Raw genomic sequence first — 25587 nt, 5'->3', positions numbered from 1 at the left:
CATTTGTTTTATATATTTTTGTATGTTTAAAATTATATAATGATGCAATTATTTACAAAAAATATATACTTGATTTTATATTAAAATGTCTTATTCATTCATTATTAGATTTTTTTTTTTTCAAACAAACTTCATTTAAATTGATTAAATTTAAGAAAATAATGGCACGGGAAATATGTGGGCCCCGAGCCATAGTTTGCCCACCCCTGTAGTGGCGCATATGCCCTCAATGTGGTGCTGTTTGAGCGCATATTAACGTGTTACTCTATTCAAGAACTGTAGCACATGAAATGATTTAACGACAGTAGTCTCATTTGTCTTTGTTGTTTAAACTGGCTGCTATCTTCACCATTCATAACTTTCAGAGGAACATTTTGAGCTTCTTACTTCCAAGCCGTCAGGAAAGCAAGACAAGCTCCCCACCTGTGAAAGAAAAAAATTAAATTTCGGTGGCGGCGACCTCATCAAAGACGATTTCATTGCCGCTGCCGTCATCGTCGTCACGGTCTCGGCTCTCCAGCTCCTGGCTGAGGTCCCTCAGGAGAAGCTCCAGCTGGCGGTTGCGTCGGTACATGGTCACATAGTTCTCCTGCAGCTGCTGCTGGTAGCGCAGCACTTTGTCCTTCTCTTCCTGCCACGTCCGCCGCTCCTCCTCGAAACCGCCCTCCTGCCTCTCGGCCCGCTGTCTTTCCAAAGCCAACTCTCCACGTATACGCTCGACCAGCTCCCGGAGTGCGTCCCGCTCTCCATCCGGTTCCCGCAGGCGCGCCAGCTCGTCCTCCAGATGCGCCGACTTCTCCCGCAGTAACTCGGCCTCGCTTTTGCGTCGCTGCAGCTCGTTCTCGCACACGTCTAGCTCGGCAGCGCGGGCGCGGCCAGCGACGGCAGCCTCCTGCAGGAGGGCCTGGGCGTTGCTCAGCTCGGCGCGGGCGTCCCGCAGTTGCCCGCGCAGCGACCCGGCTTCACTCACCCGCCCGGCCAGCTCGACCTGCGCCTCCTTCAGCTGCTGCTTCAGCAGGGAAATCTCGCCAGACTTCTGGCACACCTTTGGGGGGGGGGGGACAACAACAGATGACAACACTGCCAAGACTAGTTTCTTACCTCCGTTCATCCTGTGTGAGGACAGCAGCAGTGCTCACCTCCCATTTGGTCTCCTCCAGTCTCGGACCCATCTGAATCTTATCACGTTCGTAAGAGGTGCAGCGTTCCTCCAGCTGCTCGCGTTCCTTGAGGAGCCGCGCAAAATCTTCCTGCAGCTTCTTCTTCTCCTGCTGGAGCTGATGAACCTGCGAGAAAGAGAAGCCGAGAGGCGGTTGCCGACGACGGCGTTTTCTAGTGGGTTCCGACGTGAATACTGTTCTGGCACCTGCATCTGAAGCACCTGCTGGGCTCGCTGGGCTTTGTGGGAGGTCGCCTGCATCCTGGTGGCGCAGCCCTGCCGCAGCTCCTCGAGCTCCAGCTCAAAACGCTTGTGCTTCTCCTCGTAGGCCTCAAACGGAAGCGGACACTTCATTAGGTATACATACCAGTGCAAGAGTTCCGCCAACGAGATAAGTGATTTCTCTATTTCCTAATACCTGACAGATGGCGGCCTCATTGTCATCCAGATTTTCTCGGAGTAGCTGGAGCTCCGCCTCACGCTCCCTCAGCTTGTCCTCCAAGTCCCTGACCACGCCTTCGTAGCTGTCCACCATTCCCGGCGAGCGCCCGCCGGACCCGCAGTCCGACAGCGGCTGACTCCGCCCGCTGAGCGAGCCGGAGCCGGTGCTCTTGCTGGAGGACGAGCGGCCGCTGTCCGAGTTGGAGTGTCCGTAGACGACCGCAGAGGGGGCGCTTTTGGTCGCTTCGGAGTGGCTCCCCGCCACCGTGGCCCCATCTCCCGCCGCCAGACTGGAGAGAGAGTTGCGTCCCGAGTCGGACAGTGAGCAAGAGCGGCCGCTGCTCCCGCCACCACTCCGCCCGGCGCTGTACGAGCTACGTCTCTCCGAGCCGGAGGGCGACAGCTCCCGGTGGGCATTTTGGATCTCTTGTGCGTTGGCGCTGTGTCGCGGGGACAGGTACTGCATGGCGCCACGGCTCTTGGGGACCACAGGTTTGAAGGCGGTGGGCCGCAGCACTGATTTCTCCATGTTCTACACGTAAACAATGAACTCTCAATTATAACTTGCTGGACAAATGTCTGACATTCCCGCTCACCTTTTCCAGTTTTCCTGAGACCGGTATGAGTCTGGGTGGCGGTCCCCCGACATTCCCATTCAAGCTTTCGTTCATCTCGTCTTGGTATCTCGTCGGGCTGGCGGGTGCCATGCGCTGGCCGTTCCAGTCGTCGACATAATCCCACCTCTCCCGCCCCCTGCCGGACGTCGGAGGACTGCGGTTGTGGACAAAGCGCTCCTGAGGAGACTCTGAACCCGGTAATGACTTTCCCCGCCGAACCCGACGCTCCCGGTAGGTGTGGGGAGTGAGATCCAGAGCGGCTGCAGCCGGCACGTTGACAGGTGGCGAAGGGCCCGAGCGGTGTCGTCTGCGAGAACGTGCGTTGTGGCCTGTGTCGTGAGGTTCAGCGGGGATGGGCGGAGCCTGAACAAGCGCCATGCTGGACGCTTGGTGCTCTCGACGCTTCTGAAAGTAAATGATCCGCATAAGTATATTAAAAAAATATATATCAAGCTAAGTCGCCACAAAAAAGTTCCTTTCCAAATATTGCTACACTAAAATTACAAGCGCACACCATATGAAGTGCAAACTAGCATGACCTACAGTAGACTGGAACCGATGTGCCCCCCCTCCCCCCTTTGGTGGCCCACACACATGCAAACAGGCTGGCCCATTGATGAGGCCCATTCAAGCAGCACAAACGGGCCTTGAGAGGCTTTCGGGCTGGACGGGCAGCACAAGCAAAAGAGTCTTTTTCCTTTGGAGGCAGTTTGGAGCACGCTGGCAGCGACAAAGACGACTGTCTCCACGCATCGGTTCAGCCTGGGGAGGCACTTCAGGGGAAAAAAAAAAAAAAAAAGCGATAAGGACTCGCCGAGAGCCAAATTCGTCTGGCTCTATAACGCAGGTGCTTCAAGATGAGACGTCCTCATATAGATTCTCATAACAAGCAGCGCGGACGTGGGAGCAGAAAGCTAGGCCAGCGGGTCAACGCTCCCACTGGACGCTGTTGCTAAAAGCGTCCTTTGAAGCAGCAAGCAATCTTGTGCCTTTAAAAATGAAGCGAGTAACTCAGCCAACACTTGAAATGTTTCTGACATTTCTTCACAAGTGTTCCGTGGAACCAACTCACCTGTCAATGACGCTGTGAATTCAAAGGCCTCATAAAAGCATCCTTCCAACACTGCAAGTTGATCTCCACTCTATCGACCGGCGAGAGGAAAGAAGAAAATGCGTTTTGTTGTCAGTAGAAGCCGGGCAGTCGCGCTCATAAACATTCAAGTGGGCAGAGGGGGGGGGAAAAAAAAAAAAAAAGAGGGAAACTGTGAGTCACGGTGGCCGAGCTCACGCGAACGAGGGGATTTTCCGTGTCAACGTGAATGAGGAGTGAGCGGGAAGATAAACGCACCTTCACGCTGCAACCTTGCTGTGTGTTTTGAAGCAAGCCGACAGACTTTTTTGTTGTGGGTCTAGTTTTGTCTAGTCAGTTTGGCTTCGGGGGGCTGAATTTCATTAAGAAAAAAAAAAAAAAAAGGCATACATCTTGGGTAATGTCAAACGTTTTCAATCCGGTTCCTCTGGTTAGTTTAGCACTTGGCACATCAGTCGCCGCAGGAAGTATACGCGATGCCGCTAGCGGTTCACACGAAGATGCTGTTATCAGTTGGTTCTGGGCTGTTTGCTAAAGTTAGGGCGATGCGTGTGTTTGCTTGTCCTCAAAACGTGTACTTCCCGATCGCTAACGTGCGCCCCCCCGAGAGAGCGCTCATAGGCCGTCTAAATCTGCTCAAATCTGCTGGTGATTAATGACAGATGCCAGCGGGGAGGGGCTGGATAACACTTTAACCTCAAAACAATCTCTTCTGAATGTGTCCTGTCCAGACTTCAATTTGGGAGAGTTTGCCCTGCAACGTGAGAAACATTTCACCTATATTTGCATTAATTGTAAAGTTAACAGTGGTCGCTAATGATCATAGTAACTTGTTCAATGTTATTTGCTCAGAACATTTGTCATCGATAGAGTTCAGATACAAATATGACACTGTTTTATTTAATTACTGTATGGTGGTCATGAAATATGCCCAATGTAGAATCATGAGACAACAAATGTCCCTAAGCCCTTATGTAATGCAAGTCCTCTTACTACTACTACTCTTATCCCATCTGCACCCACAACATCCTCGACTCACCTCACGCCACCGATTATGTGTGCTGACCAGTTGGTGGCCTCTCTGCTGGAGAATAATCAGGCCATAAAAAAAAATTTAAAAAATCACATGCGGCGTGAAGAGAAATGTATTTAAAAATACCACACACGCAACCTCAGGGAGAGGTCGCCCCACTTCCACTAAGTCCACTTTTATGTCCCGACAACATCTGAGACAGAAGAAAAATTCTGTACATTTCCAATTATGCAATTAAGAGATGACATTGTTATTATTGTAAATGTTGTCCACCTATTATATATGGATCAAATTAGTATTTTGTTAAAACCTCAGGAAAAGGCCAAAGTGACCCCACCTGCCTGCTTTAAATCCAAATGTCTGACTTCCTATTTCATTCCATGCATGGATTCGAGACTGTTTTTGTTTCTTTCGCTTCATCTAGAAGATAAACTATCAAGCCGGGTGACACAGGCACCAGATTCGGTCTACTTACAAAGAAAGTGGGCCATAAGTCAAAAGGGAAGTGAGAGAATATGGAAATGTGGGGAGGTGAAAGAAATCTGCATATTAATGACACACCATGATGTGTAGCTGATCAACTCTGTGGGAGCATTTGACATTGTTTATCGTCAAACTCACTAAACCTGTCTTGTGTACATAAACAAAGAATAAAAGTGGGTTACTTTTATACAAACAATCAGGACCAATTTTAACTTTTTGATAACAATTTAATCAAAACTATGGGGTGCATTAAATGTGATTATCCCCAACGTGTTCAATGTTTAAGAAATCCTGATCAACTGATCGATTTCATCCATTGGAACTGATTCTTCTTCTATTACGGTGTGTACGCCCTGTGGCTCTACACTGCCCCTACTGGTCTCCCTTGATACTACGACATATTTAGGCGTGTTGGTTATATCCTGCCTGTACTGTACACACAATAAACCCAGGAATGTCAAGCGTCTAATAGTTTCGCCCGGGGTCTCTCGCGTCAAATAATAAATGGTTCAGATGTTGAAATATTTGTGTGCTTACCGCTTCGGCAACGTGAACTTGTATACTCCGTAATATTGAATCCACGCACGCATACAAACACACCTTGACGACGACGACGAGTGGCAAAAGTTGACGCGACTTCCTTACTGTCGGCTACAAACGACACTAAGTACATTTAACAATGTCATAATACAAATATTACTATTTTTCTTAGACATCCAAAAAGTAGATTACCTACCATGGACGACGGTTTAATGTCTGGGACAGTGTTGTGGTACCCAAAAAATCCAAGTTTAGTCGTAGTTGCTTCTGCTGTTAATTAAAAAAGAAAAAAAGTCATGCCTAATTTGAGACTTTTTAAAATAGTTACAAGGGTGACAAATCATTATTCGACGCCGCACAATGAAGGCGAGTTTGTTGATGTGTTCTGAGACAAGCAGCAGTAAAGCTATCCAAAAGCTAAGAGACGTGCATCCGGTCGGTCCTTTCAAAACTAAAGAATGCTACATCCGGATGTCACAACAATAAAAAATGGTTGTCCATGGACGTGACGTAATGCGACTCATGGAAACACAAATAATAACAAAATGATAAGATATCTCTTATCTGATTTTTACTTTGAGCATTGTTGAAAGATTTGAAGATTAAAGTCTTAAAATGTGAAAATGGTTAACAATTGAGAGCATTTATTCGAACTAAAATCAAAATCTAATCAGTTATATTACTTGGATAAATTAATTAAAATAGTTACACCACTGTTTGGCCTTGCTTTTATTTAGAACGCCCCATTGCAAACATTTCCTGCTTTGGACTTCCACTCTGTTTCCGGAACAAACCTGTTCTTTGCTCTGCATTCTAATTATGCCGAAAAGAGGTCATGCCTGATGGACCACCTCAGCACAGCCTTGTGCAAAAAAAAAGAAAATAAAAAAAAAAGACAATGTGTTATAACCCTAACCTAAAATTCCACCATGTTTCTTGTAAATCTCAAGACATAGCTGGCACACACCCACGTGTTGAGGTGACCCATATTTTTACATGACCTCCATTTGTTCGGTGGGCGTGGTGCCCCAGCTAACAGACAGGACAAACATCTCTGAGCAGTTAAAAAAAAAAAATACACTTAGTCCCCCCTTGCCAGTCGTCTCCAGATGCCCCTGAGTGAGCCCGCCCCGTTCCAAAGTGTGCCGGATGCACATAATAGCTGCGAGGTAATTGGAAACAATTCTGCAGCTCATTTCACACTCAAAATTGGCTCTGCTGGGTCATATGACAACGTAGAACACGAAGAACATTAGTTCCACCTGATGCCATTTAAAGACTCAAAATCCATCCAGTTTACATGTTGGCGATCTTATCGTTTCCTATGCAGGATGTAAGAATTTGAAATAGGCGTCTGCTGATGTCAAGCTCGGCACGCATGACTTTATCACGTTTTCAAATCAGTCCAGCCCTGCAGCATTTGGGGGAAATGTGGTTCTTATGCATTTGCTAATCAAGGACTGGTCCTCAAACAATTCAAATGGGTCTCATTTGCTCCAATTCACAGACTGTGCTAAGAAGAAGTATCGGTCAAATGCAATGTGATTTTCCCCCCCCCCCCCGTGAAATATGAGAACTATAAGCTACAATTAATGTTAAAATCTGTATTGCGTAAGCTTTCAGAGATAAAACTTTGAGCATCTCAACAACCGGATGTTCTCCGCAATAGTGAGGAAAGATGAAAAATGTATCTAAAAAAATCTGTCTTGTACCATTTGAAAAGTTTGGATGTTGAACTATTTCACCTGAAATTTTGAGAAAATGCAGCAGATTTCACATTTAAAAAACAAACAAACAGTAGTATCATCTCAATATGAAACATTTTACGAAAAATATTTACAGCTGTGCCAGTGTAAAAATTGTCACATGATTGTGACTCTGTCTACTGTAAGAAAGGTCATAGTTCGTTCACCTCACATCGGTGGTTGCTTAGCAGCCCGTGTTGACTTTGGCGTTTTGCTTTGCTGTTTATCCGCCTTCTCTCGTTTGACGGCGTCCTTCTTTGAGGGTGCCTCGTCGCCCTCGTCTTCCTCGGGTTTGGTGGCGACCTTCCTCAGCTTGTGTTTGCCCTTGATGGGCGTGGCGAAAGTGAGCGAGGCCTTGATGAAGTCCAGCGGGAAGACGCCCACGTCACCGTCAAAGCGGTTCTTGGTCACCTGCAGTGAGCGGCGGCCTGGGCACGTTACCAGCTTCTTTTCCTGCAGGATGAGCACGTTGTCCGCTTCTTGGCTGGCCTATTGGGTCACAAAAAGGTGCACTGATCGCTAGTCGTCTCTCTTCTCTAATAGTAATTAAAAAAAAAAAGCCAGCTCGCACCTTTGCTGAGCCAAATATGGAGGCCGTCTGCAACTCCCGGTCGTCCTCCTCCTTCCTGGGATGAATGATGAGTGTGATGTGGCAGCTGGAATTAGTGGCAAATTTCCTGAACGCACCGATGATATGGTCCTGGACGGCAAACCTTGAAGTACAGACATAACCTCAGTTGATGAGTGAGCCACATGCTGCTTCACCCCCTTCACTCACTTGTCGACCGAGAGGTTCTCCTGTCCCATCATGAACTGCAGGTTGTCGATGACCACGTGATTGATGTCGTAGAGGTAGACGGCGTGCTGCATGGTGTCCAGCACTGACTTGATGTTCTGCTGACCGTGGAAGGTCATAAAGTAAAGTGGCAGCTCCTCGAACTTGTCCGCCCAGAAGTCGTACTGCTCCAAGTTGTCCTCTAGCCGCTGCATGGCAAACTGTGTCAGCATGATCTTGGCCAGACGTACGTTGTTGATCTCAAAGCTGCCCCACAAGGTGTTGACGCCCTGCATGCACAGGTCCAGGGCCAGCTCGCTGATGAAGGTGGTCTTCCCACTTCCCGTGGGACCTGTACATCGAGACGCAACACAAGTAATGTTAGGGCTATTCAAATTAGCGACTGACTGATATGGATTTAGAGAAAAAAAATGGTATAATTCATTTATCGACCAATTATTTTGTGACCAATTTGAAATGAATTGTACTTTGAATTATTTTGAAGCACGGTGAATGAACTACTACGAGTATATGCGGCCCAAAAACTCAGTCTAATGCTACCCTCTAGTGGCCACAAAGAATAATGACACTTTTTAAATTGCATGGAAAGCTGACATGAGAAAAATGTGAGTTTTTTTCAACAGAGCCTTGTAAAATACTTCCCCTGGATTATGAATCTTTAATTTACATGAAAACATAATTACCGGTGAAAACCGTGAGCTCTCCCTTGCGGTGTCCCTTCAGGATCCGGTTGAGCTCAGGAAAGCGCGCCCACTTGACTCCGGCCACTTGCTCGGTGTTCATCATTTCCCCGTACACATCCTCGCGGAGCTGTTTGAAGGACACAATCGACTTGTGCGCGGCGGGGATGGCGGTCGCCACAACACGGTTCAGGTTCTTTCCCTGTGCTAAAGCTTCCACAGGACAGGGCTGGAACTCCCCGGGTCGCACCAGCCAGCAGCGGCGCAGGCCAAGCTTACGTGAGAACATCTTGGACGCCTCCCAGGAGCGCATATCGCCGCCCAGCCATAGCGTGACGCGCTTGAACTGCTCCAGGTAGGGCAACAGGGCGGGCGGGAGGGAGCCCACGCCTCGCGGGAGGGCCACACTGGCTAAACCCGTGGCCTGGCTCACGGCCAGCGTGTCCAGCTCACGGCCCGTCAGGACCACGTTGGCGTCCATGCGGCTCAGCAGAGGGAGGCCAAACAGGTTGTTGTAGGAGCTGCACTTGGGGACCATGGCCTCATTGTAGCAGACGGCGCCATCTTCCGTCGTTTGCGCCGAGAGGAGCTTCAGCCCCTTCAAGGAGGAATCGGTACCTCCCAGCCAGGGGAAAACCAGACTCTTGGTGGGCTTGAACAGCCTCACGCCAAATTTCTTCAGTGTTGCATTGGAGATCTTTGTGATCTGCAACAACAACAACAACAAAAACAGCAAAACGTGTTAAACACAATTACACTTAAGACTAAATTTGTATCAGAGTGAGAGTTTATTTTAAGATCATAGTATCCATCTTTACCTGGAACATAGTCTTGATGAGCGTCGCGTCATCCTCTGCCAGATCCGAGAAGGGCACAGAAGCGGACCAGATGCTTCTCACCTCCCTGGCGTCCCTCTCGCTCTGTTCCTGCTCTTCGGCGCTCTCTTGGTAGCTAAGCAGCACCTGCGGACTGAGGAAATCTCGCTCCTCCGCCTGCATCACCTCCAGGCAGTCCTGGAGGTCCTCCCAACTCCCCTCCACCTGTGTGTCCATGCACAAGAACTGCCCGGTCGTCTTGTCCACAAACAGGGAGAAGCGCTCGGCCCTGGAAGCGACGTCAACAAAGATACTGGGAGCGTGCAGGCAGCTGAAGCCGTCGTGGAAGGGGACGTCCTTGGAACGTAGGTACTGTTTGATATCTGCGAGCGTGATAGCACTGGCCGGGAAGTCCACTGTGGATTTGGCATCTTTTTTGTAAGCCCTGGACAAGAAGGAGCCCGCCCACAAAGTCCCAGTAGCTCTGCTATGAGTGAGGAGACAGGAGGATGAAAAATGTCTTGGAGAGAACAACTTTGGGGTCCCTCCCTGAGAGAGACCCCTCAGTAGCAATCTCATCCACATTGGATAAAATGGATTGATCCTGCAAAAACACAAGAGAAGATAACTCAGTAAAGTTTGTCATCTTTTTGGAATATATCCATTAATTATATATGTGGAATTGTGGGAAAATGTGAAATTTTGAGAATCTGAAAACACAAGTTTTTGAATTTGAACGGTCAGGCGAGAAATGTGGCATGGATGGTAAAAATAAATAAAAAATTCCCATCATAAAACCCTTAGATCTGTGTTCTTCTAGAAGGAACTATTAACACAAGTGCCCAAATTTAAGCATCTTACGCGTTCAGCCACCGATATGGGTCACTTGTCTTATCTTGTCCTCCATGCGGAATGCATGAACCCGGGCTTTTCTGTTCCTTTCCAAAACACGTCCGTATGAAACGTGCACGAGAAAGGAAAATACCGAATTTTAAATTTATATTTTATATCTTCACAGGGGATTTGGATTCATATTGAAAATATATCAAATAATTTTATGAAAATAATAGTGGTGCTCACTATTTTTTTGAAAGACTTTAAAGCGTGAAAAGAAATACGCCGCTTAACCAATGTTTCATCGGAAAATATAGAATTGACGGACTGTACGAGCACCAAAATAAATCCGTGTAAAACGTGTACCAAACGAGATGGTCTGTTAAACACATTAAGCGTGAAAATAAAAACGTCTAATATTAATGATTTTCCTTAAAATAAAAATTGATTATATTATAAATTTTCAAAATCAATTATTGAAACACCTCAAAGCGCGTAAATACATAAGATTCTTGACTAATGTTTCACCCGAAAATATAGTATTGACGGACTGTACAACCACCAAAACAAGTCCGTGTAAAACGTGCACTAAACGGGAGAGTATTATAAACACATTAAATATATACGTCTAGTTGTTATTAGCTTTACCCAGATTAAACGTTAACCCCAATGTAAATTTTCTAAATCAATATGTGACGATGAACGTTCACGTATGTAATTAAAACGTAAACAAAATTATTCTATTTGTTTCGCCCGGACATATACGATTGTCGTACCATTCGTGTCGTCCTCTGCCAATGCTGTTATATGTCTTATGATATATTATGCTCTCATTTTGCATTTCCCTTTGAATCAAGATGACATCCAGGGGGACCCCGAGTCGCTTCCTGAAAAGCGTCCTCCAAAATGGTGTGGGTCGTTACGTGTGCCAGCTCAAGCGAATCTCCATAATCTTCTCTAAAAAGGGCGCTAGCTCGTTAGGGGTCAGGTAAGAACATCCTTCTCCACAAACATGATATGGCCATAATACTATCATTCTTTTCAAACAGGGATTATATTGAAAATGGAGTGGTGGATTACGCCAAACAGAACCCTGGTATCGTCGTGTATGTGTCCCCCGAGTCGTGCAGCAAACCCAGACTTGTGGCCGAATACTGTGAGTAGTGTTTGTTATTCCAAGTATTTAATATTCACACACAATATAAAGATACTTTAAAAAAAAAAAAAAAATTAATTTGCTTATTCACTGTGAAAATCAGTCAGTATAATCATACGTTGAAGGGGACATCATTTTTTCAATAATTTAACGGAATAATGACGGAATATATTGACATTGAATGGTTATACTAATGACTATGTACTAATTAATAATTTTTTGGGCTGAGTGGTGTTTAATCTTGTTGTTATTCCGCCCCGCAGTAAACGGCAACGTGAGAGAAGAGATGGTGGCGAGCAAAACGTCTTCTCAAGTGTCAGATATTCTCACCAGGCTGACTTCTCAGTCGGGCCTAGATGTGATCCGCATTCGCAAGCCCTTCCACACGGACAACCCCAGCATCCAAGGCATATGGCATCCCTTTACCAACCGTCCCCTCGCATCTCGGAATAATGACAAAATGTGACATTTTGGTATTTATTCTATGAAATCAAGTTTTGTGTACAGTATTTTCCTCTGTCATTGCAGTACTGAAAAATACACAGAAAATTGTTATATCACTTTTTCTTGCTTGCCCATCCAACATTTATTTAATTTTAGCTCACCTAATAACTTGTACAAGTGTTAGGTGTCACTTAAGCATGATGTTTTATTTTTTCTACACTCTCAAAACCCATAAACGTTTACTCGCATCATAATAATTTGCTGCTTCACACATTATATTCAAAGCTGTGAATTGTTAAAAAGATGTAGAAAGTTAGAACAAAATTTGATTAAAAAACTATTTACATCACTTGCAATACACATTAAAAAAATTGTTTTACATTAATCTCATCACATATTTGACGGGTACTCTGTAACAGATTAACAGGAATGCTTCATGTAGAAAAAAGATAGATAGATAGATAGATAGATAGATAGATAGATAGATAGATAGATAGATAGATAGATAGATAGATAGATAGATAGATAGATAGATAGATAGATAGATAGATATCACGACTCATAAAACATTTTAAACACGAGAATTTCCCCTCGCATCTTTGGTGAAGGAAAATCCAACTGCCAGTTCAGCACTTTTGCCGCAAGGGAGCGCTGCCGCCATTCATTTTCGCTAATATGCTCCGTTGTCAGGGTGACGAGATTTTTCGCTGCGGTTGACATGACGTGTACACCCGGCCTTGCTGGTTCGAGAGTTTGACGCGACGGATTTCCATGACAACAAAGCCAGCAAGGACCCTTGAAGATAGCATCCCCGTGAGCTCATTTCATTTAGTGGGCGTCGTTTAAGTCTCCCTGTCGTATGTATCTTTTTTTTATTTTTTTTTAATATTCACCCGCTTCCGGTTTACCGGCTAGCTTGCTAACATGTAATCATGGCTAACTTTAGCTAGTGTAGCGTTAGCCACTCGCACATTTTGCTTCCTTAACACCATTATTGTTTATTGAGTTCACGTGGAAAGAGATTTGATGTTTATGTTTTGTTGTAGTATTGAGATCAGTTAGGACATGTTTGTGACATTACTCCTTGAGCTTTCGCTTCGAACTTGAGCTTCTTCATTCTTGCCAAAAACTCAACAGGTGTTCCAGTTTTTAAGCAGGCCTATAATGCTGCTGTTAACTAACGCTAGTTAATGAACAGTAAACTTGTCTGATGCTTGGTGGTGGGACTACCTTCAAACTTTTTTCTTTTTCTTTTTGCATGCGCTGATTGACTAGTTTGTCTCATTTTGTTGTCCTGTTAGTAGTGCATGGCCAACAAACCTCATCGGGGCCTCATTAGAGATCGCTCCAACTCCCAACGTTTCATTGCAGTGTCTGGTTCCAGTAAGTTTTGTTGATTTGGAGCAGTGTGACCTCTTGGAGTCAGTGCCCACCAGCCAGCAACAGCTAGTAAGGGTCCCCATGTCGAGCAGTGCTTTTGTAATTGATATGGGCCAGTGTTAGCTGTCCCTCAGGGCCTCTGGTTTAGAGTTTAAATTATATAATGACATTATAGCTGCTTTTAGAATACACGTCTCTTTCTTTGCAGGCTATGAGAAGGTGGTGACTATCTGGGGCTTGAGCGACGGCAGGGGAAAAGAAAGAATGGGCCGGAGCGCGGCGAACTGCTGCCACGGCAACATTGTCATCTCTACCGCGGTGCTCTACGGCTCCTTGGCCCTCTTCACTTCCATCCTTCACAATGTCTTCCTGCTCTACTATGTGGAGACCTTTGTATCTGTCTACAAGATTGACAAAGTCTCCTTTTGGCTGGGCGAGGTGAGCGAGGAGTTGATGACGTGTGCCGCTGCTCTGTATTTCTTGTTCTGAGACTGCGTGTCATTCCAGACGGTGTTCCTGCTGTGGAACAGTTTCAACGATCCTCTCTTCGGCTGGCTGAGCGATCGGAGCTTCCTCAGCTCTCCGCAGTGAGTGTCTGCTGTATCCTCTCTTGCTTTTTATTTTTGCACGGGAGCTAAAAGCAAAAGTGTTGGGTGACAAAGTTGACTGACTCATTCGGCACGGTCCAGGAACGGCGACCAGGTGACGTCTCCAGAGGTGGTCCTGAAGCGGCTCCGCGCGCTCTCGTCTGGCGGGCCGCTCTTCGCCCTGTCCTTCCTGGCCTTCTGGGTGGCGTGGGCCAGTCCGGGGCTCCAGTTCCTGCTGTGCCTGTGCCTCTATGACGGTTTCCTGACCATGGTGGACCTCCACCACAGCGCCCTCATGGCCGACCTGGCCGTGTCGGCCGCCGACCGCACGCGCCTCAATTTCCACTGCTCGCTCTTCAGCGCCCTGGGCTCCTTGTCCGTCTTCCTGTCCTACTCCTTCTGGGACAAGGAGGACTTCTACGCCTTTCGCCTCTTCTGCGTGACTCTCGCCGCCTTCTCCAGCTTGGGCTTCTTCGTGGTCTCTCGGTTGCTACGGCGACGCTTTCAAAAGGAACTTCGTCCCAGATTGGATGAAGCACACGCTCTCAAAGAGTAGGTTTGCCAAAACAAGTAAAAGCAAAAAAACTTTTGTTTGTTTGTTTGTTTACATACATTTTCTGTTGTCGCACTTGACAGGCTCAGTGTTGGCCACGCCCCCTTGACCTCATCTGAGCGACCTGTCACCATCTGGCAATACTTCAAGCAGCTCTCCAGACAAAGAAACTTTATGTGGTTTGTCTCCATGAACCTCCTCCAGGTAATCCCATCATCAGTTTTAATTGCTCTACTCACATTTAGATTTTTAACAATGTCCTTTCACTGCGTTTTGATTTCAGGTGTTTCACTGCCACTTCAACAACAACTTCTTCCCACTTTTCCTGGAGCACCTGCTGTCAGACAACATCTCCGCCTCCACGGGTTCCATCCTCCTGGGTAAAAAAAAAAAAAAACCTTTTGGATCTCCATTAGCTTTACGCAAATGTGAAGACGACCTTTTGTGTTTATTTGATGTTCGGCGCAGGCATCTCGTACGTGGCGCCGCACGTGAACAACTTGTACTTCCTGACGCTGTGCCAGCGCCACGGCGTCTACCAGGTCATCCGCTGGCTCTTCCTGCTCAAGCTGGCACTGAGCGTGGCCATGCTGCTGGCCGGTGCGGACCGCGTCTATTTACTGTGCATCTTCATTGCAAGGTGCGCTCTGTTTACTGACATGATGAATCATTCGGACCTACACACATTATTTGTAAGCCAATGAAAGGCCTTTCTCGTCTCGCCCCCCCCCGCCAGCAACCGAGTGTTCACAGAGGGAACCTGCAAGCTGCTGAAGCTGGTCATTTCCGACCTGGTTGACGAGGACTTTGTGGTCAACCGGCGGCAGCAGGCGGCGTCGGCGCTGCTCTTCGGCATGGTCGCCCTCCTCACCAAGCCTGGGCAGACGTTGGCACCGCTCCTCGGCACCTGGCTACTATGCGCCTACACAGGTGGGCCAATGTAAACGTAAACATGTAAAGGCTTGAGGTATCCAACCCTAACAACCACGCTCATCATGATGACAATGTTCTCCACAGGTTATGATATTTTCCAAAGGGAACCGGCGAAGGAATCCATTGCGGACGCATCATCAGGTGCGGGGACGCCGCCGCTCCGGTTGGGTTGTTTCCACATTCTGGTGTTTGTGCCCATCACGTGCGCTCTGCTGCAATTGGCTGCCTGGTCACGCTTCACACTGCATGGACGCAAGCTGCAGGGCATCAAGAGCACCAGGCAGGGCGCCCAACATGGCGGCACGGTGGACGTGAAGGCCATATGACGTAGATGGCACTGAGTTGCACAGAGACACTTTGATTTTTAGACGTCTTTTTTAGGCGTTGAAGTTTAAAAAAAAAAAAAAAAAAACCCACACACACAAAGGAGACTGTGGCACCCTTGTTTGCAAAGATTGAAGGGAAAACAGCACAATGACTGATTGTTCCGCACTTTGGTGTAAAACCTGGTTCTATTTTAAAGAAATAACACTTGCCTTATATTTTTAACAGAGTATTACATATATTTATACTGCAGAATTAAGAGGACCCAGTACACTTTTACTGCCAACCGCTCACGTCCACTTAGTTTGACAAATATTTGCATTTGATCAGATTTTATTTTGTCGGCGTGAAGTTTGAAGTATCTAGTTGCAAGAGTTAATGTTTACATACAGCATTGAAGTGTTTTCAAATACTATTGATGTTTTATTTTTTTTTTGTACACAACTGCCATTGTCTTGTGATTCTAGTGACCAATGAAAGCGTTAACTGTCGCTATTACAGGTATGTGCCAATTACCAAAATTATTAAATGTCATGACCATAAGTCGAGTAGTGGCTGCTGCATGTTTTTGTAAGGGAAGAAACACGACATTTGCACAAAAAAACAAAAAAAAAAGTCAATAGCGTCTTTTCAATCACAGACACTATGATGACACGTGATGTTCACCTTGATGTGTTGCACAGCAAAGGATTGTTTACAAATCGGGAAGTGTCATCTCTTACTTCCCATTTTTCTAGCTGTAAACAAAGACCCGTGGGACTCTACACAAGCCGACTGACATCCATTCTCACGACTCTAAGCATTTATTTAGAACAACTTATTTTGAGCAAGTTTACCATTTGTTGTCTCGTTCTTGTCAGGTGAGTACAAATCGATGCTAGCCGAAATACGCTAAGTTCAACTTAGTGGTTTTCATTTTAAACGTAAAAAACGGGACTCGTGCACGTTTTGAATTCCCTAGGACTAAGTTAAGAGCTACAAAATTTCCATCGTGACGCCTTTTTTTTTTTTTTTTACATTTTAGATTCTTTAAAGATTTTAGGTCTATAAGTACCACCATCTTGACCAACATTCAAATACAGTCGTATAGTAGGTATAAGTGTTAATCAAACGCGAGTACAGTCATTAGGAAATTTTGAGCTATTAGATTTTAATTTAATTTAGGAATTAAACTAATAGGTGATGCACTTTTTATTTTAACTGCTATTGTGGTATTTTTGTTCTTGTTTCATTGTCTCAGACACTTTATGGAGTTGATTGTGACCATTTCTCTTTTTTTTTTTTTTTATCCTCAGCCTCATGGTGTTGATTCTATATCAATCGCCAAAGCATGGAGCAGGTGTCAGTGCAGCATGAGTTTGAGTATAAAACCAACAACGGCCGCCTCGTGTCCATCAAGCCCAACGAAACCTACTTCCTGCTCTCCAGGACCAACGAACACCGGTGGCATGTCTGCACCAAGCGGGAAGACACCGAGCCCTTCTACATCCCAGCCCAGTATGTGCGCGAGCTCGACGCTTATATGGCGACAAGGGTGGCCCGGGAAGCTCGAGGAGATGCTAGCCGGTTCTGCACCTTTGGTATAGGCGGTGCTAAAGCTGAGGTGACACCTAAAAGAGGCGTGCACAATGGAGGGGACGCACCAAATGGAAAAGTGGAGATGATGAAGGACGATCCATCACTTTCATGTGAAGTCAAGGTAGGACCAAAGTTTTTCTTTACAAGTGTGGGTTACATAAAGGCCCATAGAAAACACATTAAGTCATTTTACTCCCCTTTTTTTTCAATTTATAATAGCGTTCATGACACATTTTTTTTCTCTTTTTGAAATGCCCTAAAATTCCACAGGAGGGCGCCAAATCCGCGTTTTAATGGGAGAATACAGTAATGCTGTTGTTCCACGTTGTAGCGTGAGATCTCGAGTGGGACGTTTGCCTTAAAGTTCATTTTTTGTATCATAGTTTAATAACACTTCCACTCATTTCAACGGTGAAAGAAAATTTTACTCGAATGAAATGAAGCGGTGAGTTGGGAGTTTTGGTGTTGTAATGGAGGAGGTGTTTATGCTGCCAGCCCATCAGCATGTGAATGAGGAGGAGGTCAAGGAGGAGCCTCTCAGTTATGAACACCAGGTTTTGAGCCCCCAAACCGCTTCATTGAGACTTTGGATTCAATGGGGGGGGGTTTTAACATCCACCCTTTAATTTCCGTAAGAACGTTTAGGCACAACGATTACGTGCAGCAGGTGACAAACAGGTCCAGTGGGCTGGCTGGCAGGAAGGAGTTAAACTCAGCGGCCGCCACACCCAAACTAAACTGCGGCTTCCCGACCGTGCACCCCCCATCCTGCTCTAGTTCCCGCTCCTGCTCCCAGGAACATGCCGTCGTCACCGTAAAGCTGCCGGACGTCACCTGTTTGCACGGCAGGTGAGCGGATACGCACCTGTCGCCGAGGACAATAGTGACATCGCAGGTGACTTCGTTTATAACTTCTTCGTGTCTGCGCCGATTCCTAAGGGTTTAACTTTACATGTGTGTTTGTGAATGAATGAGACCCTTCTCTGTCAACATGCCAAGCGTATTCCCAACCTACAATGGAACACCGTTTCCATGGTGATGTCAGGGGAGAGTGAAGGGAAAGGGAGGAGGGTGTGCGTGCAAGCTCGCGGCAATACAGAAAGTCCAAATTCACTTTCAAGGGCTTCGGGATTGTTATGTAATCTGTGAGATGGAGTTTTGGGAATTGTTGTTGGATGCAAAACTCACAATAGATGCTTCAGGTATGTTCACGAAGACTCGTTCTTTTCACGTCATCGTGAAATTTCTCACAAGATGATGGAGAGCTCACCCGTCGCACGACATTAGCTAGCATTTGCTACAGCCGCTTTACGATGATAATAATACTCACTTTTGATTGACACGTTTCTTACTACTAAAGAGCCGTTCCTAATATTTGGACTCTTCAATAACAACATACCCCGAACGGGATGGGAAAAAGTCGTAACAATTCATTTTTCACAGTAGCTGTCAATCAAAAGAGCTTTTGTCAGGTGTACCTAATGTAGTGTCTGTGGTGAACCGAGCACACCGGGGTTAAAACATTGCATGCCGATAAACTGCTCCAACAGGTCGTGGCGGCGCTGCCTGTCTTGTCACACCTTCACACGCACACACACACACACACACACTATTGTGCTAGTTTTATCTTGTCGACAAAGTGACGTCACTTTCTCAGCCATCTGCAAGCACAATTTAATCCGCTCACGTTTGCGTGTTACTTTTTCAGAAAACTATTTAAGACTCAAATGAGTTGATCATTTTATCATCACGCCTAAGAATTTTACTTTTATTCCATGTGTCTAAAATTATCTCTGAATTGTTACCAATGTTCTGATAAGTGATGTTTATTAGTTTTAATAGTTTTCTATTGAAACGGCAGCTACTTTTTGTGGAACTAGGGAAAAGGAAGGTCATTTTTTTTGTGGAATATTTTCTGTCATGGAGGTCTTGCAGTCAGGAAGTACCACCAATTCAGTGCAGGAAGTCCCAGTTTATCACATGAGTCTTTTTTTCCCCCCCTCTTTGGCTAGACTTTTGTGAAATGTTTTCATGGCCTGGCTTTGCTGTAGTCATTTACATAGAACATCTCTGTTTTTTTGAATGGATTCTGGATGATGAGATGTGTGAATTGAGTGTAGAGAAGGAAGGGGGGGGGGGGGAACTCAATAATAGTCCAACTGTGTGCACACTGTGGCGTGATTTGGGCCCCAAATGGGTGTCCCATTGTGGGACTGGATGCCTGCTAAAGTGGTGAACTAATCAGGCAGGCTTCGTGAGTCCCGTCAAAATAACATAGAGGAAAGTAGTTGAAACCAAATACATTGATAAAAATGGTAAAAAAAAAATAAAAAATACCAGTGGAAAAACTGGTCATTTTGTAAAATCTTTATCAACTCAACAGATGTTTGAAGTTTTTTTTCAGCTGTCTGAATTGTTGTTAAGTTATTTACGACTTGCTTGGGACATTTTGTTATTGTCCTGTTTTTCTTTTTCCTTTGATATTTTACTGATATCTTTATCTGTTTTTTTTAAGCTCGAAATAAAATGAATTAATCAATCAAGTCACAGGCTAACATGTTAGCTGAGTGTCATATAAGTTTAAATAGAGGTTAATCACTGTATAATTGAACTGAAACGACGTACAAGTGTAAAAACAACAAACATTGTCATTTGTGTAGCAATACTGACACCTAGTGGTCTGAGGATAGGGCCATATTATATTTACATTTATATATTTGTATGTTTTTTATATTTTATATTGTTTATATTTAGATTGAATAGTTTAAGCATGCGCTTCAGACTTTAACCGCAGGAGGGCGACAAAGCAATTCAAAACATCCATTAATAGACGTGGTTTTGACGTCTATGTGTATTTTTTTGCTCCTGTGCAGCTCACAGAAGCCCGAGACTCCAAATAACATGTGAAATTTGTCTAAATCTGTCCGAATGGACCAACTAACTCCACAGTAGGCTTGTTATTGTGGTTGTAGTTGGATGTTCTTAATATTTTGGCAGCCTTCATTTTGTGTGCCAAGAGTTTTCTGAGCTTGAATTCCTCATGACTTCCTGCCGATTTCTCACCCCAAACAAGGCGCACATGCTCTGTCTGCTTTCTGTTTCTGCGCTTGTTCAGACATTTACCCTCTCCCCTCCATCATCACACATCACACGCCCACTCCAACCCTTCCTGCTGCGTTGCTCGCAGTTCTCCTTTCTGTCTATCACAGATTCACTTTACTTGTCTGCCCCAACGGTCGTAGTCATTATATTTTACCTCCATGCCTTCATCTCCAATGGGGGACTTGCTGTAGACAAACATGATGGACCTGTACGCCGGGGTTTGGCCAGGTCACCGGGCCCAGCGGGATTTGACCCGCTCAATGGCATCGCTTCAGGTAGGTGTCGTGAGCTTTGATGGTGAACGGCGGCGTTTTTGGTTTGTAGTTCTACTTTTGATACCTGTTGACAAAATAACGTCGCCTGCTTCCTGGTTTGACTCTACGCTGCAAAAAAATGGTGCCAAAAACAGTGCCTGTAAATGTGCCGCTTTTAGAGTCATGTGTGAGACAAGCTGTTTTGTATTTTTTGGAAGTGAAGCCACATTGTGTTGGTTTTTGATTGCCCCCATGGAAGAAAGTGAAAGTCAGATGCAGAAGTTTGTTTTGCGGAGTAACGTCTGATCCTTACACACAGAATGGACGATTGAAAGGAAATCCCCTGCTATATTTTTGTTTCCTAAGAGTTGAGTTTCTACAAAAGTACCACTTACAAATCAGTATCATGTAAACTGAAGGGTAAGCAGAGCCCAAAGTTAGAAAAGTCGAAATGTGTCTGTTCCGAAATAAAAACTGAACGCAAATCGTAGTTAGAAAGTCTAGAAGCTTGCGTGGGGGGGGAAAAAAAAAAGTCTCCTTTAAAGCTGCCAGTGTTGCCATTTCGACACAGCCTGTTGCAGCATGCACACGACATAGCGAATCTTACACCCCCCCCCCCTTCCCCCCCACAGGTGGACGATGAGAGCAAACGCGCGCCCATCTACGTCAACGTAGCTCAACTTCACCAGGACTCGACTACCTCACCCCCCCATCGGGACGCCGACGGATGGGAGGTGCACTTTGACCCGGAGAGTGGTCAGGACTACTATTACCACCCTGCCACGGGACAGACCACTTGGGACCACCCCCTTGCCGAATCGCTCTGCGACCCAGAACCGAGTCCCCCTTTGCCCCTTCGAACGTCGGATTGGGAGCAGCTAGTGGATGAGAGCAGCGGGTGCCCCTACTTCTACAACGCCATGTCTGGGGAGACGTCTTGGGAGCCGCCGGAGTTGCTCAGCCCGTACCCGCCCTTGATGGAGCCCATGAGTGTGCACCGCTTTCACCAGGACGATTCGGTGAGGCTGGCTGCTCTACTTCCCGATTCTTGTTTTAGCTTCCCTCAGGGGAACACGGCTAATGCAGCCTCCTATTTAATGGATGTAACCCTTAAGGGATGCCAAATGTTCCCATTTGAAAAGTCATACAGCAGCAAGTGCACGCCTCCGGCCCTTTGTAAGATGTCTGTCCTAGTTTTGGACTTTATGGTCTGAAAAAAAGTTCAGAGGTCGGAGGTTAATGTTAACACCATTCCTCTCACATGGGCAGCCTCAGCTACCTGAGGAAGACTATGATGGACCTGATATCGATGAGGAGCCCCTGGCCATGAGGTCCCCTGCTTCCCACAGGGAATACGACCTGTCCTACGTGAGCCGTGCCGTTATCCCACGGGCCAGCTTGGACCGGAGCACGCCCTCCGGTTGGAGCCTCAGCGTGGAGCCCGACGGAACCTGGGTGTATACCAACGATCACTCGCTAGAGCAGGTAGCTTTGGTGTTTCCGACTATTTTTCTCCTGCCGCAAATTGGTCGTCCGCTGTATCAAGTCTCAGTTGTGATTGATCACAGTGGGTCAAGTCCGTAGACGACCTGGGCCGAACTTACTATTACCTGAAAGATGGCACCAAGTCGCAGTGGAACCTGCCCAATGTAAGTGGAACCTTTCAAGACGGCCCGCTACTTAAACGCTCCACAATTTCTCACCGTGTCATCTCCCAGGACGAAAACGGTATGGAGGCCGACGAGGTGAATGTCTTCAAGAACTGGAGACAAAGCGTAGGACCGGCCCAGCAAGCCTTGGTTCAAGACGATGCGGTAGGAGAACTCACACACCTCTAGAACATGTTATTATTTAGAGATACGCGAGTACCGATACCAGGTAGCGATACCAGTCCCAATACCAGCCTTAGTTCAAGGTATCAAAACTTCTGCGCACATTCTGACACTCCACTCATATGGCAGAGGTTCGTCCCGACCCACCGGAGGACCACGTCGGACTACAGCAGCGACAGCTCCAGCACTGGAAACTCCCCCGAAGCGCAGCCTAATGTAAGTGACAAAAGGCGACTCAACCCCAATTAGACATTATGATTTTTTTTTTTTTTTAAATATGATATTCTGTGCCCTCTCAAGGCTTTTGGGTTTCAACAATGGAGAAACCCTTATTACCTGACCACCAAGTGGCTACGCTATAACGTGGGTTGCTAGCATGAGCGCTATAGAAAATATTAGCCATGAAGGCCATGTCGCCCGGGCCTACCTTGTTTGTTTGTTTGTTTGTTTGTCCCATTCATAAGCATACAATAACAATAAATATGCTTTTTTTTTTCTGTTTTGCAGTGTGATATAAGACTTTTTTTTTTTTTTTTTTCAGTTTGCTGTTTGTTCCACCTGTTTATGTCAGATATCATATTATCCACTTTTTGTACTGTCCTAAAAAAGTAGTCTCCGGTTTTAGGTGCAGAACTTGGAGAAAGCTGGAATCCTGAACAAAACAAAAGTGTCTGAAAATGGCAAAAAGGTCAGGTGAGTACAGCCGCCTGCTTCAGGTCATATAGGAGAAACCTTTATATTTTACTTTTGGGAGTATCTCTGGTTATACATTTGACCTTGGGCTCTGTTCTGTGCACAGGAAAAACTGGAGCCAGACCTGGACGGTTCTGCATGGAGGCACGCTGACCTTCCATAAAGACCCGAAATCCACATCGCCAGGCTATTCGGTAGTTTCTTTTCTCATATGTTTTAGAGAACAGATATTATCTCAAAGTCAAAGTCTGTTTTATTGTCAATTTCTTCACGTCAAGACACACAAAGAGATCGAAATTTGCTTTGTCCACGTGACTCGGATAACAAAGTCCCCGCCGCGAGTTGACAAACACACTGTCGCAGGAATGCGGCACCTCCTGTTTTGAACCGTGCTCACAAGTTTTTTTTCCCCCCCCTATTCAAAGAACAAAACCAATCAGATCGTCCCGGAGGTGTCAGTGGACCTGCGAGGCGCCATGATCACCTGGGCCTCTAAAGATAAATCAAGCAAGAAGAATGTTTTAGAGGTACAGTGATGTCTGTTTTGTATGATATGAAATGTTGGTAAATTGAAACATTCTTGACATTTTCTCTTTCAGTTAAAAAGCAAGAACGGTCTTGAGTTTCTGATCCAGTATGATACTGAGAGCATCATCACCGACTGGCATAAAGTATTATTGGACACCATACGGCAACTGGTAAGTAGTCGCTGAATTTTTTACCTTTTTGTTTAAAAAATTGGCATTCATGCTATTCATTTGCTATTTATCAATTTAATTTATATTGTTGCAGGAGTACCAGGAGCACCACTCCGAGGAAGAAGATAGCAGCGACGTGTACGAAAAAATCGGCGCGGCCGAGCAACAGTTAGCCAGCGACTGGCGTAGGGGTGAGTTCCAGCCATTTTGTGTAAAGCCATCCGCGGCTGCCATTTTAAATCAACTTTTTTTGGTCAGCCTCCAGACCAAGCGTCACCAGCACCACCACCGTTGGAGAAACCGACCCAAAGAAGGTTCGCACTAAGTTGATCAAGTTCCTTATGAAGCGGCCTTCACTTCAGGCGGTCAAGGAGAAAGGATACATACGAGGTACAGTGAGTGTTTGCTGTCGTCAGGTCCCACCTCTTAAGATTTATCGTAGATATTCTGTTCTGCCTACAGATAACGTGTTCGGCTGCCAACTGGCCACGCTTTGCGCGCAGGAGCAGACCACCGTTCCCAGTTTTGTGGAGAAGTGCATAAAAGCCGTGGAGAGGCGAGGTAACGCCCCCCCCCCCCCCTCCTGCTACTAACGAATACAGCTCGACCGATTGACTTTTAAGCGTTGACCTCCAGGTTTGGACATCGACGGACTCTACAGGGTCAGCGGGAACCTGGCCGTCATCCAGAAGCTTCGTTTTAAAGCAGATCATGGTACTAGTGACATTATTTTTTTATAATGTTGTTGTTTAGCCACTCATGATACTTCCCAACAGAGGAACTAGACCTTGAGGACGGCCAGTGGGAGGACGCTCACGTCCTCACCGGAGCGCTAAAGCTGTTTTTCCGCGAGCTTCCCGAGCCGCTTTTCCCCAACAGCCTGTTTCCTCAGTTCGTCTCCGCCATCAGTAAGGCAAACCTTTTACAGTAAACATGTAAAGCAGAATCATCATTTAGCCATATTTTTATAAACATAAAAATGAAGCATTTTTAAAAGTGATGTTATTTTTCATTCAATTAAATTAGGTGTGCCTAATGTTGTGCTCAATGTGTATTTTTACCCTCCTTTTTTTTTTTGTTGCAGAAATTTTTGATTACAACACAAAGGTGTGTTGCATTTATGAGTTGATCCAATCTCTTCCCGCCCCAAATCACGACACCATGAGACTCCTGTTTGGACATTTACGGAGGTCAGCGTCCATTTTGTGTTCCCATCATGTGCTACATTATGCTTTCTGTTCTAGTCAACCCTCGCTCTCACTTGTAAAGAACTCTTCAGTGTCGTGGTCTTATCGTTTTGATTTCTTCTATCTCATCAGGGTCATCCAGTGTGGCGAGGATAACCGCATGACGGGGCACAATGTTGCCATCGTGTTCGGGCCCACGCTCATGCGGCCCGAAGCAGAGTTGGACAATATTGCTAGGAACACGGTTTACCAGAACCAGATAGTGGAGCTCATCCTCAACGAGTATGCGCGCCTCTTCCATTCAGGCTGAAGGAGTTCAGCTCTTTATTTGAAGATTTAACACAAAACATCTTGTGACTTGATTGTAATGTAGAAGTGTATACAGCTATTAATATCAACAAGACATGAAATAAATATTATATAGAATGTTTGAATAAAACAAGAATATCTATGCTGTATTGTTAGTTGTCTAATGACACCATAGAACTACTGTATATAAAGCTCAACAGACTGGAGCGGTGGCCACTGAAGGAAATGTATTTGTTGTAAATAATAATAGAAAGTGCTGAATGTTGTCAAAAATTATATGCAAAGTAATTCCATAATAAAATAACTTTGTAAAGAAAACTGATT

The 25587-nt window shown here is 45.7% G+C and overlaps 5 protein-coding genes across 20 annotated transcripts; 3 read left to right on the top strand and 2 right to left on the bottom strand.

Moving 5' to 3' along the window:
* Nucleotides 1-319: 319 nt before the first annotated feature.
* On the bottom strand, nucleotides 320-2945 carry LOC147039786 (leucine zipper putative tumor suppressor 2 homolog). Of its 2 annotated transcripts, XM_085904066.1 has the most exons (6): nucleotides 2812-2945; nucleotides 2197-2622; nucleotides 1578-2132; nucleotides 1367-1489; nucleotides 1140-1286; nucleotides 320-1045 (listed from the first exon to the last, which is right to left on the bottom strand). In XM_085904066.1, the coding sequence occupies exons 1-6, from the start codon at nucleotides 2842-2844 to the stop codon at nucleotides 440-442; spliced, it is 1890 nt and encodes a 629-aa protein (XP_085760192.1). In that variant the 5' UTR covers nucleotides 2845-2945; the 3' UTR covers nucleotides 320-439. The 2 variants fall into 2 exon arrangements, with proteins under 2 accessions (XP_085760192.1, XP_085760193.1); XM_085904067.1 differs by lacking the exon at nucleotides 2812-2945 and having other exon boundaries at nucleotides 2197-2595.
* Nucleotides 2946-3289: 344 nt separating this feature from the next.
* Nucleotides 3290-10476, bottom strand: twnk (twinkle mtDNA helicase). The gene is made up of 8 exons (XM_085904065.1): nucleotides 10261-10476; nucleotides 9403-10003; nucleotides 8588-9290; nucleotides 7887-8235; nucleotides 7680-7821; nucleotides 7276-7597; nucleotides 5560-5633; nucleotides 3290-3359 (listed from the first exon to the last, which is right to left on the bottom strand). The coding sequence occupies exons 2-6, from the start codon at nucleotides 9982-9984 to the stop codon at nucleotides 7277-7279; spliced, it is 2097 nt and encodes a 698-aa protein (XP_085760191.1). The 5' UTR covers nucleotides 9985-10003; nucleotides 10261-10476; the 3' UTR covers nucleotides 3290-3359; nucleotides 5560-5633; nucleotide 7276.
* Nucleotides 10477-10974: 498 nt separating this feature from the next.
* On the top strand, nucleotides 10975-11944 carry mrpl43 (mitochondrial ribosomal protein L43). Its single transcript, XM_085904042.1, has 3 exons — nucleotides 10975-11221; nucleotides 11283-11389; nucleotides 11653-11944. Exons 1-3 carry the CDS (start codon nucleotides 11091-11093, stop codon nucleotides 11853-11855), a joined length of 441 nt encoding a protein of 146 aa, XP_085760168.1. The 5' UTR covers nucleotides 10975-11090; the 3' UTR covers nucleotides 11856-11944.
* Nucleotides 11945-12545: 601 nt separating this feature from the next.
* On the top strand, nucleotides 12546-16158 carry slc68a1a (solute carrier family 68 member 1a). 11 transcript variants are annotated; one of them, XM_085904003.1, is made up of 10 exons: nucleotides 12552-12664; nucleotides 13138-13216; nucleotides 13422-13651; nucleotides 13721-13800; nucleotides 13903-14352; nucleotides 14437-14557; nucleotides 14637-14733; nucleotides 14822-14993; nucleotides 15090-15283; nucleotides 15371-16158. In XM_085904003.1, the coding sequence occupies exons 1-10, from the start codon at nucleotides 12605-12607 to the stop codon at nucleotides 15610-15612; spliced, it is 1725 nt and encodes a 574-aa protein (XP_085760129.1). In that variant the 5' UTR covers nucleotides 12552-12604; the 3' UTR covers nucleotides 15613-16158. The 11 variants fall into 11 exon arrangements, with proteins under 11 accessions (XP_085760127.1, XP_085760125.1, XP_085760129.1 ...); XM_085903995.1 differs by having other exon boundaries at nucleotides 12557-12690; nucleotides 13135-13216; XM_085903998.1 differs by lacking the exon at nucleotides 12552-12664 and adding an exon at nucleotides 12718-12970 and having other exon boundaries at nucleotides 13205-13282.
* A 96-nt stretch (nucleotides 16159-16254) lies between these two features.
* On the top strand, nucleotides 16255-25566 carry arhgap27 (Rho GTPase activating protein 27). Of its 5 annotated transcripts, XM_085903989.1 has the most exons (18): nucleotides 17241-17309; nucleotides 17966-18037; nucleotides 21177-21563; nucleotides 21814-22029; nucleotides 22113-22193; nucleotides 22263-22358; nucleotides 22506-22592; nucleotides 23002-23069; nucleotides 23176-23263; nucleotides 23495-23596; nucleotides 23669-23767; nucleotides 23862-23958; nucleotides 24026-24157; nucleotides 24230-24328; nucleotides 24404-24481; nucleotides 24544-24675; nucleotides 24852-24957; nucleotides 25087-25566. In XM_085903989.1, exons 1-18 carry the CDS (start codon nucleotides 17271-17273, stop codon nucleotides 25262-25264), a joined length of 2157 nt encoding a protein of 718 aa, XP_085760115.1. In that variant the 5' UTR covers nucleotides 17241-17270; the 3' UTR covers nucleotides 25265-25566. The 5 variants fall into 5 exon arrangements, with proteins under 5 accessions (XP_085760112.1, XP_085760115.1, XP_085760113.1 ...); XM_085903986.1 differs by lacking the exon at nucleotides 17966-18037 and adding an exon at nucleotides 16255-16470 and having other exon boundaries at nucleotides 16906-17309; nucleotides 22113-22358; XM_085903987.1 differs by having other exon boundaries at nucleotides 22113-22358.
* Nucleotides 25567-25587: the final 21 nt, after the last annotated feature.

The sequence above is a fragment of the Syngnathus leptorhynchus genome, chromosome 22 (genome assembly GCF_054491065.1).
Source record: "Syngnathus leptorhynchus isolate UIUO chromosome 22, UIUO_Slep, whole genome shotgun sequence".
Lineage (NCBI taxonomy): Eukaryota > Metazoa > Chordata > Actinopteri > Syngnathiformes > Syngnathidae > Syngnathus > Syngnathus leptorhynchus.
Note: the sequence above shows the minus strand (reverse complement) of the source record. Positions and strands in the feature narration are given on the sequence as shown.